Source organism: Natator depressus, chromosome 27 (genome assembly GCF_965152275.1).
Source record: "Natator depressus isolate rNatDep1 chromosome 27, rNatDep2.hap1, whole genome shotgun sequence".
In the NCBI taxonomy this organism is placed as follows: domain Eukaryota; kingdom Metazoa; phylum Chordata; order Testudines; family Cheloniidae; genus Natator; species Natator depressus.
In genome coordinates, this window is record NC_134260.1 from 12,510,259 (window position 1) to 12,524,354 (window position 14,096).

The 14,096-nt window shown below is 44.3% G+C and overlaps 1 protein-coding gene across 3 annotated transcripts in view; it reads left to right on the forward strand.

Moving 5' to 3' along the window:
- Positions 1-14,096, forward strand: part of CDK12 (cyclin dependent kinase 12) — a 74,025-nt gene that overhangs the window by 18,500 nt on the left and 41,429 nt on the right. For all 3 annotated transcript variants that reach the window (XR_012636416.1, XM_074940984.1, XM_074940985.1), the window contains exons 6-13: positions 1,287-1,476; positions 2,811-2,867; positions 3,474-3,575; positions 5,823-5,900; positions 6,404-6,520; positions 7,261-7,392; positions 9,837-10,051; positions 11,621-12,070. Coding sequence is in view for 2 of the 3 variants with exons in the window: in XM_074940984.1 (XP_074797085.1) it covers positions 1,287-1,476; positions 2,811-2,867; positions 3,474-3,575; positions 5,823-5,900; positions 6,404-6,520; positions 7,261-7,392; positions 9,837-10,051; positions 11,621-12,070 (1,341 nt within the window). In the remaining variant the exon portion in view is untranslated. The remainder of the gene's footprint in view (positions 1-1,286; positions 1,477-2,810; positions 2,868-3,473; positions 3,576-5,822; positions 5,901-6,403; positions 6,521-7,260; positions 7,393-9,836; positions 10,052-11,620; positions 12,071-14,096) is intronic.

Here is a 14,096-nt window from a genome sequence, read left to right on the forward strand (position 1 = left end):
AAAAAAAATCTACATGTATTTTATGACTGCAGATCACAGCAACAAAATCTCCACAGCCTGCTACTGATTTTGCTTCGGTACCAGATATTATCCTTTTTGTGGGTTGCCTGCAACAGAACATGCGTTTTCTGATCACTGGTACAGAATCATTGCTTGGAAGTGTTCCCAAGACTCCAAGCATTCATACTAGTCCAAGTATCCAGCTTTGCGGCAGTCTTATAGCAGCATTAGCTCATGAGCTGCTAGAGGCCGAGATCAATAGTTACGCCGTTTGGAAACTGGTATCAACATAATGAATTACTCTGTTGATGCTCTAAAGAGAAGACTCCAGCGTCTTCTCCCTTGGCTGCATTGGCTCTGCAGGGTATCAGACTGTCTAAAATGGGAGGGGTGGGGGGAGTTTGTGAGCTGAGAGTGAGCTGAAGTCTGTCCCTTGTGCATCAACAACAGAATTGTTGCTTAAATCTTAATCAGTTACACCTGAGCAACCCTGTTCCTATTGAAGACTGTGGATTTTCATAGGTGTAAAAATGGGCTGCAGATCCTTTAATAATGGTGGTGCTGTACAAGGGTCCAGGTTGACTTTGCAGAACTGTCTGTTAGAAGAAATATATTTGTTCTTGTAAACTAAGCATGCTTGAGATGAATGTGATTGGGAGGCAATGAATGTGGAATGCCACGGTACCAATCTTAGAGTCCTGTCACTTTACAGAGCCGATGCACACTTAGTGCGTCCCAAGGGTAAAGTATACTTGTTTCTGTCCCGGGAGGTTTGTGAGTGATCAGTCTTTAAAACTGAGTTAGCCTTTGCTGGTTTAGCTGTAGCATTTTTCCCCCAGCAGTGGGCAGTCCCTTTATTATGCTGGATAACGTTGCCTGTCTCAAGAGCCAGTTAATGGTATGGAAGGTTTCCCATCCTATCTCACTTCTAAGTTCGATGGTGCTTTTAAAAATACAGCCCGTTTAGGTTGCACTTGGAGAGTCCCTTTTTCCAGCAGATTCAAGTCCTTGATGCCATAGGTAGCTTATGGTAATGCTTCCACTCTGGCCTTTTGTCGCTTTCCATGAAAAGAAAAGTGCTGAGCTCCTGCCCTCTGGAGATCAGACCCCCTCCCTTCCTCACCCCCTGCCTCAGAAGTATGCAGCTGAGCACATAAAATCACAAGTCACCTTTTTCTAAATCTTGGCCTTTATCTTGAAGCAATTCCTCTACATAACCAAAAACATTGAAACTTTTGACTCTACTTTTCACCCCCCGTCTTAAACTTTGTCTGTTTCTGTGGCAGGTGCCTTTTACCTTGTGTTTGAATACATGGACCATGACCTCATGGGGCTGCTAGAATCCGGCCTGGTGCATTTCTCAGAGGACCATATCAAGTCTTTCATGAAACAGTTGATGGAGGGGCTGGATTATTGTCACAAAAAGAACTTCCTTCATCGAGATATTAAATGTTCCAACATCTTATTAAACAACAGGTAACTTGGTACTGGATAGGGTAGATGATGATTTTCATCAAACTGGCTAATCTGAGCGGTGAGATGATAGCTCACTGATTCATTTAGATTATGGGAAAGAATACAAGGATCTTATCTGCTGTAGTGGTCCTGTCTCCTGTGTGTTTCCATCAGAAGTGACAGATATTCTAATTAAGCAATAGGTCCCCTAGGTGCTGCATCTGTAATAGGAGTTTTCTTTAACCAAAGGTGAATGAGCCTAATAACCTTCTGCTTAACTTCCTGTTGGCGGCAACCTCTGCAGAAGAGACCTTTTGCTGGCAAGCTTACTGCTCCTTATCTCAGTCTCTTAAGGATGGCAAACCGTGTCTGGGTGCAGTTTCTGACTCCACAGCATTTCAACAAAAATGTTGCTTATTTAATACTAGTATTTAGAGGACTGGTTTGGTTATGTTAAAGGAAACATATATGCCTTTTGAATAGGAAATGGCATCCTGGAATGGATCATTCCGGGTGCATCACAAGGTTAAACCTTGCTACTGAAAACCATCTGCAACAAAATGTCATAAAGAACATTGTGGGAAGGCTGAGTTATAATAAATAAGGTGTTTGTTCAGTGAAAGAGCCCAAAGGAGTATTCCTGCAGCTATTGCTGCTAGGTTCAAGTCTCAAAGTCCCTGGGGGAGAATGTAATGGCTTTATTCCAGCACCATCTCCACTGAGTCCTTTGTTGGCATAAATAATGTGGGAAAGGAGTCTTCCTCTCTCTCAGTGTCTCTGGATTTTTCTGACTGTTCCTCCTCACTTCCCATCACATGCAGACACCACCCATGCTCTGCACTGTCAGAGTTTAATTCCTTAGCTGTTTAGAGGCTGGGATTGTGGTGGTGGCAGTGTATTGGATGTGGGCTCCGATGTCCCTCATGGTTGACCATCTGGAGACCAGTTTTAGGAGTGGCATAGAGGTGTCAGAATGACTTCCTATGTAGTCTTCTGCTAAAGTCGCTGGATGCAGTGTAGTTCTTTGTGGGATAGGTTACAAATTGGAGACAGTTTTCTAGGATTCTTCAGGTCGCCATCTGAACGCCAGTGAGGGAAAATTAAAACTGATAGAATCTGATCGTAACACTGCAAGTCACTGCAGCCACATGCCCATTTGTGATGGTCGTGAAATTGAATGCTTGTATGTCTTTCCTTCCATAGAGCATAGGATCTGTTAAAAATCAGACAGGCATATCCAGCATGAGCAGTTGCCAAACACCAGTTGTCCTTGGTCCTTTCTGTTACCTTTCTTTCTATTTCAGCAAGTGATCCCATCTGTAACTCATGCCAATAGTTGTGCTTTTGTTTTTCAGTGGGCAGATCAAACTTGCAGATTTTGGACTTGCTCGACTGTACAGCTCTGAAGAGAGGTAAGTCACTCAAAGGGGGAATTTGCTAACATATGTGAATTGAACCACTGAGTCTCCTGATGCCCCAATACTCGGTCAGCCTGGGAAGCTAGCCGGCAGTCCCTTTATAGAGTAAATGTGTAATACTATGCCAGCTGTCTAATAGCCTTTCTTTAGACAAACCCAGCTGACTGTGCAGAAGTTTCACTTCCTTGACTACCATGAGTCTGCTCTTCAAATTTTTGTACCATTATTTTTCACTTCCTACCTTAACTTTTCAGCAGGGTTGCTGTTAAACCTCAGCTGCCTTCCAGTTTGGAGTTAGCTGCACCTCAGTGCTGGGTTAGGTGATTTGTGTATGTGGGTGTATCAGCAAGGATTTCTGAGGCTAGCCACTTAAAGAAGTGGCCTGATTTTCAGACATGTGGCCCACCTACAGCTCTCATTGACTTACAGAGGAACTGTGTGCCCCCTCCCCCACACTTCTGAAAACTAGGCTGCTCTTGTTTAACTGCCTAATTCTAGGCCCCTGTGTTTGAAAGCGAAGGCCATGGTTCTTAAAGCATTTTGTCATCCACTGACATGAAAAGAACTGTACAAATGTAAGTCTGTCATCTTACCTTCCAGCCGTCCATACACAAATAAAGTCATTACATTATGGTATCGACCTCCAGAATTGCTGCTAGGCGAGGAGCGTTACACACCAGCCATAGACGTGTGGAGCTGTGGGTAAGTGCCTCATTTTATTCGGTAGCATTTTGTTTGAGCTGTGAGAATCTGAAAGAGTCCAAATGTGGTTCTAAAGGTTCTGACAGAACAGCCTTGTGTAATGTGTTGTATCTGTTGGTCATGCAATAATAACCGTACAAGTAGGTTCCACTTGATCTCGTCTCTGCAACATTTGAGAAGTTCCGAAAATGTACTGGTGATGTAACCCTTGTGTCTTTCCCAGAACTATCATTAATTAAACTTTTAACACAAGGGTTCGTCTAAATGGAAACTTGGGGATGGTCTGCTAAAAATTCGTAGCTGTATCTTTCCCTGTAAAGGGCTTAATTCCTGGTTATAATGACTTTCTTTTTTTGACATATGTAAGACCGCTACCATTACTATACGTAGCCCACCTACTAAAATAATGCCTCTTTCTTTTCACTTCCTTCATCCCTGGTATAGTTTCAGCCATGCTTAGTTAGCAAACTTTGGGTAAATTCCAAATCCAGTGCAGTTAATATTCTGCACAATGGACCTTTGTAGAATTTGTATATTCTCTCTCGTTGACTTCTACATCAAACTAGCTCAGTTTAGAAAAAAATAAAATAAAATCTTTGGACTTGTAAACTGGCAAAATCTCCATGGGGTCAAAGAGATCTAGGTGGAATTTCATTCTTCTGCTACACCGGGTAAACAAAGGTGCTGCAGTCAAAACCTAGATGACAGGTTTGGTGATTATTAGACCCTGTCCAAGGCTTTAGCATGGTTAAGTCAATTCTGTGCTACTAACTGTGACCATGCCGTGTCTGTGAATCCCTGACTGAGCTGTAGTGGGGACAGGAGTAGAGAAAAGGCCTCTTTAGCAGAGTTTTCTCTCTAGCTATAACAGTTGACGTTAACCCAGTGAAATTTGTATTAGCTTTGTAAATATTTTGATGAGAAAACTTGAGGCAGAGTCTAAAATGTTTTTAAACTGGATCCAAAATAAGGGTGCCTTATCACCCAAGTAACTGAAACATTTATTAAGCACTCTTAAGAGCGAGTGTGGAATATTTGAACGCGTGTAGGAAGGCCAGTGTACATTAGTATTGAAGAACAGTAGCATAAAATTTACCTAGTTAGCTTTTTACAGTGACTGAGGCATCGTTATGTTTAGTTCTAAACCACTTGCTTAGATGTCATTACTATTTAAATTTTAACTAGTAAGCCTTGAAGTTAATGCCCCATTAAGGTGCACAAGGGAATTTCATTTCTCAGGTGCTCTTTGTTCATTTTGTGCAGCTTGCTGACTCAGTGCATCAATGAATTGATGACATGATGGAGGTTCTTCGGAATCAAGGAAACTTTATTTAAACAGAGAAGCTAAAGGAAGTTTAGATTTCTCAGAAGAGAGCAATATCCATACAAGATCATAAATTGGAGAACTCAGGGCCTTCCAGTGGCCTTATATAGCCACCAGAGCAATTTGATGCTTGTGAATTTAGCAAGATTTTTAAAGAATCTCAGAACTTGAGTTTCAAGAATGCAGGATCCACAGGTGGGGCCAGATTTTCCAAAGGGCTCAGCACCCAGCAGCTTTCTTTGTGATGCTTTCGGATGAATTTTCAGCTGAGCTCAGCACACGACAGGCTGAGCTCTGTTTTGTAAATCTGCTTGCTTATGTTGGCCTTTTAGTGGGAACTCAGCTCTCTTGACAATTTGGCCCCAATCTGAGAGTGCCGATCCCTTCTGAAAACTGTGACTATGAAGTCAAGTTGTTGTTCAGTGTCCAACAGAGAAAGAGATGTTAGCCCAGGTGCCCACATCAGACCACTGCTATATTTGGCACTAATTGGTACTCCTGTCGGAAGGCTCACCACAGAGGCCAGGGATTGAATGGATAATGGACTCTTCCCTCCTCTATTTTTTTCCTAGCTGGAGGTATAATAGACTCAATTTATCTTTTTCAAGGCAGGTGAAATACTGCTGGCCATTTCTTATAGACTAGCCTAGCTAAGCCTTCATGATCCTGTTTACATTTCCCTTTGCCTGAGAAGAGTTAATATGTCGCAGGTGTGACATCTTAACAGGGCCACTGGCAAGTGTTGCTCCCTAAATGCATGTGATGGCTGACTCTTCGCACGCAGGTTAGTTGGTCAGCTCCAAGTTTTGAGCTCGGATGCAAATGAACCCTCAGGCAACGCTGCTTATAGCCAGACATGCAACACTAGTCAAATGATCATCCCCAGTGTCTGCTGTCATGACCTGTCGGTTTTCCTCTTCCAGTTGTATCCTCGGGGAACTGTTTACAAAGAAGCCTATTTTTCAAGCCAATCTGGAACTGGCTCAGCTTGAATTAATCAGGTAAAGCATTGTGCGCGCATGTCTGTGAGAAGTAGTACTGCGGAAACTGCTCATGCACTTAATCTTAGTATCACAGCCGTTCTCGAGCCCTAATCAGTTTGCAAAGTGAGACCAGCAATGACCGTAACTACAAATACAAGTAGTTAGGCCTCTAGGTGTTTGTGCTTGCAAACCAGGTTGATGCCTGACTATTCATATTTACACCAATAGTGAAGTGAGGGTGTAAGTATTTGAGTGTAAAAATCACTCCTGCAAAAATAGAGATCAGCACTGAAAACTCTTGTCTGTCAAATGGTTTTAAAACCAAGATAAGCCTCTGTCTTTCTGATACTGCTTTTACCTGAGCTTTTGTCTAATCCTCCTCAGTGTGTCCTCAGACCTGGGCTGTCTGTATGCTAAGCTGATTCAGAGAGGAAATTGTTTCACTTGGGCAGCTCTTCTTCTTCTCCTGCTGTCTGTGCTGCGCATGCTGACTGTGTTCTTGTTCCCTGGTTCTCTTGTAGCCGGCTCTGCGGGAGCCCCTGCCCAGCTGTGTGGCCAGACGTCATCAAGCTGCCCTACTTCAACACTATGAAACCGAAGAAGCAATACCGAAGGCGCCTACGGGAGGAGTTCTCTTTGTGAGTTTGATAAGAGAGGAGATGAGTGACTGTGTTTGTGGCTTTGTGACCTTCTGTAACTGCTTGCTAGTGATGGCACTATAATGTCCACTGGCTGCCTTCTACTTTAGGTGGCACGGCAGGTGGTGGTGGGATGAAGGGACAGTTCTCCCATTTCACTGTGCCCTCCTGGGGGACTCTTTCCCATCCCAGGAAAGCTGGAGGTGGCCTATCAACACCTCTTTGAATTTCTACCCCATGATTGTTGCTCAAGAATGAGCTGTCTTCTAACCCCACCCACAGCTCTTTGCAGCGCTCACTTTAAATCCACTGGCTAGGAAACTTTCAGGACAGCATCAGCCTGTCAAGACTCCCTTCATGAGAACCAGGCCCAAGGGACCAGCTATCCCAGAAAGCTGCAATTGTCTGCCTCCAAGGGCAGTGGTGTGCATGGTCTCTGGAAGACCTTAATCATGTGATTTGCCTTGTGGCTTCAAATAGGAATTTAAAGTCACTAATGGCTAAAGTGACACTGAAAATATTATGAATCCGGTGTCTGTTTTTTGTGCCACAGATACTTTGGAGTGTGTTCCTTGCTTGAGCCGGTACGACTCCAATATTAATTTGGACTGGGTGGGTCTTCCCCATGTCTCAAGGGGAGTGGTCAAGCCATTTTCTGAGCATGTGGCACAGTTTCTACCCGCCCTCTCCTTTTAGAACAGCCTCTTAATTCTGACCTGGTTCCCATAATCTTCACCCAGCGTTCCTTCGGCTGCTCTTGATCTGCTGGACCACATGCTGACGCTGGACCCCAGCAAACGTTGCACAGCAGAACAGGCCTTGCAGAGCGATTTTCTTAAGGATGTGGACCTCGGCAAGATGGCTCCTCCAGAGTACGTATCGATGGGCATCACCCACTGCAGTTTGCCAAAAGTGGTGGCCCCAGTTAGGATTCCTAGGCTCTTTGCTCTGCTCTGCCCCAGCCACGTGGCTGTGGGCAAGTCACTTTACCTTAGTGTCTCTTTTGCCTCCCCCCTCTGTAAAATGGGGATACCACTTATCTCTCACAGGGGCTGAAGCTCACTTTAGTAATGCTTGTAAAGTGCTCTCAGATCCTCTGATGGAAGATGATATAGAACGGTAAAGTATCATTAAAAACCCCCAACCTCTTTGCTGAGGAGGATTGGCTGGGCCTTTTGAGTTCGTTAATACTGCTTATTAATTGGCTAGAAGGGTTGCTGTTGAGTAGCATCACACAGCTCCACCCACAGAGCACACTGATTGTGAAACCCTGTTCCTTTGTGTCTCCGCATGCAGGGATGACTGGCTTTGAAATACCTGTGACCCCTTTAGAGCTGCCAAGGGCAGCCCCATCATGAGACCATCACTTTGTCTTGCAATTTAGCACGTCACATGAATGGCCAGGCCCTGATGGGTTTGGGTTTAGAAATCTGCTGGAGCAGCTGGCTGTTCCCAAGCAAAACCCAAAACTATAAACATGGATTGTTTGAAAGGTCTCAGCGAGGCACTGAACTCTCTTAACGCTCCAAATGAGGAATCCAGACATATGCAAGGCAGTGAAATGGGAGTCTGGGTTTTTCCTGGGCCTGTGAACTAGATTGAGGTTTTTGTTTTTGTTTTTTAAGGCCAAAAGGGACTGTTACCCGCACAAAATTATGTATCACTTGCACACTCTAGGGAACCCATCTCCTACCTAGTTTCTAGGGCTCGAGGCATAACCCGGTTAATGTAGGAACCACCACCCTTTCCCAGTTCCTAGGGCTCCAGGCAAAAGGCACCTAACTTTACCCTCCGTGGGCTCTGGGCTCAGAGCAAACACTCATTCCTGGTGGACTCAGGGCTTAATCTTTTGTGAGTTTACAGGATCTTTTACCAGTGAAAGAGCCTTACACAGTAATATCCTACTTACCCTCTATTTATTAACAATCACCAAAACAGAATGCACACGCTACACATACAATGCTCATCACTCCCAATAAGACAGATTAACTTTTCTTGATGGCCAGACAGGATCAGGTCATCTGGAGGACTCCAGCTTCTGCACGGTGTGGTTGGCAGAGTGTTGAGCTCTGATCTTGGGGCTGTGTCCTGGAGTTGATTCCCAAAGAACTTTCTTTTGGACCCCAGTTTATATAGTGAAACTTGAGTCCTGCTTAGCTGTGCCTTAACCAATCATTTTACTAAAATTTTACTAACCAAACCTAACATACTGTAACAAAATTCTCTAACCTAATCATCCTGCCACCTTAATTAATTTACACCCAGTAAAATTAATTATGTAACAGACAGAAACAATCAATGAACAAGACAGAGATCATACAGACAAACAATAGAGAAGTGGGGACCATAATGACAAAACAATAAAGAAATGAGGATTTCACAACTATTGATAAGCGATTTCTTGACCGACAGGATGCTGTCAAACTAAGTTTTCTTTAACCATCTTAAAATCTGTTTATCTGGTTATAGTAGGTGCCATTAGGACAAGATTCCTTCCTAACAGCCTGATATGACATTGTTTTAATGTAATTCAGATGGAATGTGAGGATGACTTCCTGCTTCTAAGCTAATGGCTGCTGCTCTTAATATGGCTGCAGACAAAGACCTTAGGTCTTATAATATGGCTACAGGAAAAGGCCTTATCCTTACAGGACCATTAGATCAGCGGTTCTCAAACTGTGGGTCATGAACCCCTTTTTAATGGGGTTACCAGGGCTGGCGTTAGACTTGCTGGGGCCCAGGGCCAAAGCCCGAACCCCACCACACGGGGCCAAAGTCTGACCCCCTACTGCCCAGGGTTGAAGTGGAAGCCCCACCGCCCAGGCTTTGGCTTTGGCTTTGATGTGCGCCCCCCCGCCCCTTTGGGGCAGTGGGGCTTGGGTGGGTGTAGGCTTCGGTCCCCCTTCCTGGAGTCATGTAGTAATATTTGTTGTCAGAAGGGGATCACGGTGCAATAAAGTTTGAGAACCCCTATATTAGATCATCTAATCTGAGTCTTCTGTCTGTCCCAGGCCATAGAATTTCACCCAGTTACCCTTTTGTTGAGTCCTAACTAGGAGCTACATGCATCAAAGCTAATCTAGCCCTGACTTAATTAAGATCCCTGTACAGTTTAAGCGGTGTGAGCACAGTAATGTTGTCTTCATCACTGTAGGACACAAACCCCTCCTTGTTTCGTAATGTTGCTGCCATCAGAACAATGTCTCAGTGATCCCTTTGTGTTACTGAGAACTTCCCCAGCCCATGCAAGGGTAACTCAGGACTTCTCGTCGCTTTTCCTATGTTTCTTCTCTCACCAAGTCTTGTCCTCTTCCAGCCTCCCTCACTGGCAGGATTGCCATGAGCTGTGGAGCAAGAAACGCCGACGACAGCGGCAAAGTGGGATAACAGTGGAGGAGCCTCCGTCGTCTAAAGTTTCTCGGAAAGAAACTACCTCTGTAACGAGCGCAGACTCTGTGAAGAACAGCAGCAGCCCGGCACACCCGCAGCCTGTCCAGCTCAAGATAGAGCCTGGTGCTGGAGATGCAATAGGTCAGTTTGATGTTGTCACAACGGTTTCCTGTGTCTATTCCAGTGGGAACTTTGTCAGTTGCAAATGTTTCCAGCCGGTCTCTGAAGGCTCCTGGTCGAATGTATAATCAGCTGGAGTATACATTACATAGAGAGGAAATGAGCGCCTAGTACATACAATTACACACCCTCTGCTCCTTTGCATGTATTCCTATATGACAACAAACATGAAAGAGAATCTTGTGAGTCACTTAAGACCAGTAAAGTATCTGAGAATATACTGAAGGAAACAATCGTGCACTGGCAGGCGGATGGACTGGATGACCTAAGAATTCCATTCTGTAACTGTTTTTGACCTAATTGTGTGTTGCATTATAATGACTAACTTTCAGAGTAGGAGGAGCTGGGAATATCTTGTAGGCAAAGTCCAAATTCTCTGCTGGGATCAATGGATTTTTGCCCATTAATCACTGTAGTAAATAATGCCTGGTAGTAAACATTTGCAGGATCAGGACCTTACACTATCTATTCATGCTGGTGTCTAAATATTAAGTAAACGCAAGGGAGCCATATTGACTCCTGGAAATAGACATATGCAACGTTTTCTAAATAAATCCTGTTGTCTGTATTATGGAAGCACTGAGGAACCTCAGTCGGGTCAGGATCCCGTTGTTCTAGGTGCTGTACAGACAAAGAACAAAGAAGACAGTCCATGCCCCAGTGAGATTGTGCGTTGGGATGCAGCATGCGGCTGAAAGAAGGGGAATGGGGTTGGGTGAATGAGGGAACAATAAAACATGCCGAGTGAAGTGGAAAATCAGAAATCCCAGCTTGCTATTTGCCTAACAAGTAATGGAAGCTTGTTTTCAAGCTTCTGACGGTTTTGCAAAAAAGAACAAAGTATAAAATAAAATACCCCAGCTAATTTCTTACCGGTTATCTGATAGTGTACTCACAGCTTGGTGATTCAGCAACAAATGGCACTTTTCTCTGAGTCTGCCGCTGAGTCAGATGCTGTGCTCCAGCTTGGTGCAAAGGGCGGCTGTGCCGCTGGGGGTGTCATATTTCAGATGAGACTTCGACACATGCTTAACAGGGCCCAGTCCCACATGCTCTCTGACCAGATTCCGGCGTGAGAAATTACATTTTTCCCAGTACAGTTTCCCCTCCCATTTTGATTGGATGCCTACGCTGCTGCACTTTCTGCCCCAAATTGTCATGTGTGCTGTTAAACAGCTGCTGCCTTCCAACCCAGAAGGACCTGCTTTTCAGGGCTGAAGGAAGCACTTCTGGTCTGCAAAGCACTCTGGGGAATTCTGGTTGGAAAGTGCTAGGTGAATGTAAAATATTAACCACACAAAGGGGGATAAAAATCAGCCAAAACAGCCAAACGCTAAGTGCCCAAACCGAGATCATCAGGAGGTACTTGAGCAAACTTTAACATGGAACTCCTTTCCTAAAACTCCCTCCTTGCTTTTGAAAGGTTGGGGGGTGGGTTTTCTGCTCTGCTTTTCCAAAGGAATGGTTCTGCACTTATGTGCTATGCCTCTCCTGAGCCGCTTTCTGTGACGCTTCTTGTATTCTCTGCAGGCCTTGGAGACATCACGCAGCAGCTGAATCAAAGTGAACTGGCTGTTTTACTGAACTTGCTGCAGAGCCAGACGGATCTCAGTGTCCCACAGATGGCCCAGCTGTTAAACGTACATTCTAACCCAGAGATGCAGCAGCAGCTGGAAGCTCTCAACCAGTCCATCAGTGCTCTGACAGAAGTCACAACTCAGCAGCAGGACTCTCAGAAAGTGGCCCTGGAGGAAGCCATAGAAGAAGAGCCAACCACAGAGGTCCAGCCGTCAGAGGAGCAGACAACCCCAGAAGCGGCTAGCACTCAGGGAGATATGCAGAACATGCTGGCTGTTCTTCTGAGTCAGCTGATGAAGACCCAGGAACCTGCTGTAAACCTGGAGGAAAGCAACGGGGAAAAGAGCAGTGAGCAACGTGGGCCAAGGAAAACTCCTACCACGCATCAGGAGGAAAGCACAGGTAAATAATCGTGACTGTTGCTTGTGGACCTTGGGTGCCATTCACCCTTCTGAGGAATCTTAAGCATTCCATAAAAGTGCGTCTAGTTTATAACTGTGACCGTGGGGAGCCAGGCCTCTTGCGCATTGTAAAGAGAGTGATTTACAAAGGGATGAAAAGAAGCATGGTGCCAGGCTTACACCAGTTTTGGTAGGGTGTCAGACTGCAGGACTCTCTGTGGGAGGTGACTGGCCACTCACTCAAGTCGCTTTATCTGAGACTGGGTGCAGCAGAATCTCATAAATAGGCTTGAGCAGCTAGGGCAGATGGTTAAAACTTCCTGAATAGCCAAGCGCACCACAGATATTTCAAAAATTGGTCAGGCCACCTCACTTCTCCAGAGCACTTAAAATCCTTCAGCAGGGTGGTGAATGGGCAGTGAAGTCTGAAAAGATTCCTCTTGTAAAAGACGAACCCGATGAGTTCTTTTTTGGTATGATCCAATGCCCAGTGGCTGATTAACATTGGCCAGTGATACTGTGCTAATAAATTCATGTTGCATTTATACACATGCAGGCAGGTTTTGCACGGGATATCAGAGCCGCACAGTGACTAATTCCTCTTAACATCGTAGTGGTCTTTCTCACACATGCAAAAATATATATAGAAAAGACTGGAGTGTGTTGGGGATGGGATTGGCAGGGAATGCAGCAGCAGTTCTGTAAGGAAAAAGCTGGCACACCTGGCTTCACTATGCCTGGTTTTAGACCGTTCTAATGGTGTCTCTCATTTTCATGAGTCCTAAAATTCAACAGACTTGAACAAAATTGAGCTGAGTGCTCATTCCTAAAATAGTGAGAGAGAGAGAGAGAGAGAGGTTTGTTTCTAAAAGATTTCGCTTGTGCCAGTGGAATCTTGGATATCCTTTCCAGAGGTGAGTTTAAATGTGCATTCATATTTTCCATTACTGCCAACAGAGCAACACAGGATGATAGGAGCAGCAGATTATAGAAGCTTCTGCTGCATATGAATTACAACTTATTTCTCCGGAGAACCGCTTTCAACCTTATTCACAGCTCCTCTCTGCAATACAGTTGAAGACCTTGCTTTTCAGTAATAGCAATCACTCCATCCAAATGCACACACCCATCAGAATTTAGTCATGATCATACTTTTGCCCCAGTACTGAAATATAATTATTGTAGAACAGGTTCAAGTACAGTGCAACATCTTGTATTATTATTAACTGTTTGAAAAATGGGCACTGGCCCAAAAGAGTCTTGCTTCTCCTCTGGATTCTAACACAACCTAGTTTTAAAGAGCAATTAATAGTCAGAAAAGTAAACTTAAAAATATTACAGGGAAGTGTGTGCTTTATGTTCTGACCAGATCTGATCTGCTTTAAGTCAGAAGATGATTTTCTTAATTACCATTGTTGCAAATTCCACCAAGGCTCTGGCTCTCAGGCTATGTCCTTGCTGCATCTTATAACATCATCGGTAATAACAAGAATCACTATCCATTCAGCTGATCATGTTGACAATGAGCTCACGTTTAATCACATTCTTATGGCTGCGCTGGCTCTGCAAGCCTAACAAGAGCCAGGACTGTCTTTTTCAGTAAAGCCAGCACACTGACACACAGTCACCTAGGGAAGCAGATATGTCCAATAGGAAATTGCCTTCTTTCTGTTGTTTGTTTTTTTTTTTTTTTAAATGCATAGTCACTTTTCTGACTGTGACTGCACTTTAACTGGGAATGGGATGGAACCCTTCACTGTTGTGATGTAAGAAAGCAGAACGCTTTGTTCTTACCACTGACTCAGTAGCAGGAGTAAATAGGCACCAGTGACAGAGTTGTGACCATGACAATGTGCAGAAAATATTTTGTTCTCATAAGGGGAGATCTTTTTGAAACAAACATCCTTATTAGTTCAAATCTGGGCAAAACAGAGCACAAAAGAAACTGATTGTCCTTTTCTAACTGGCAATCTGTAAATCATGTGAAAACATTTTTATACTTCTAAGTGTTTTATATATATTTTTTT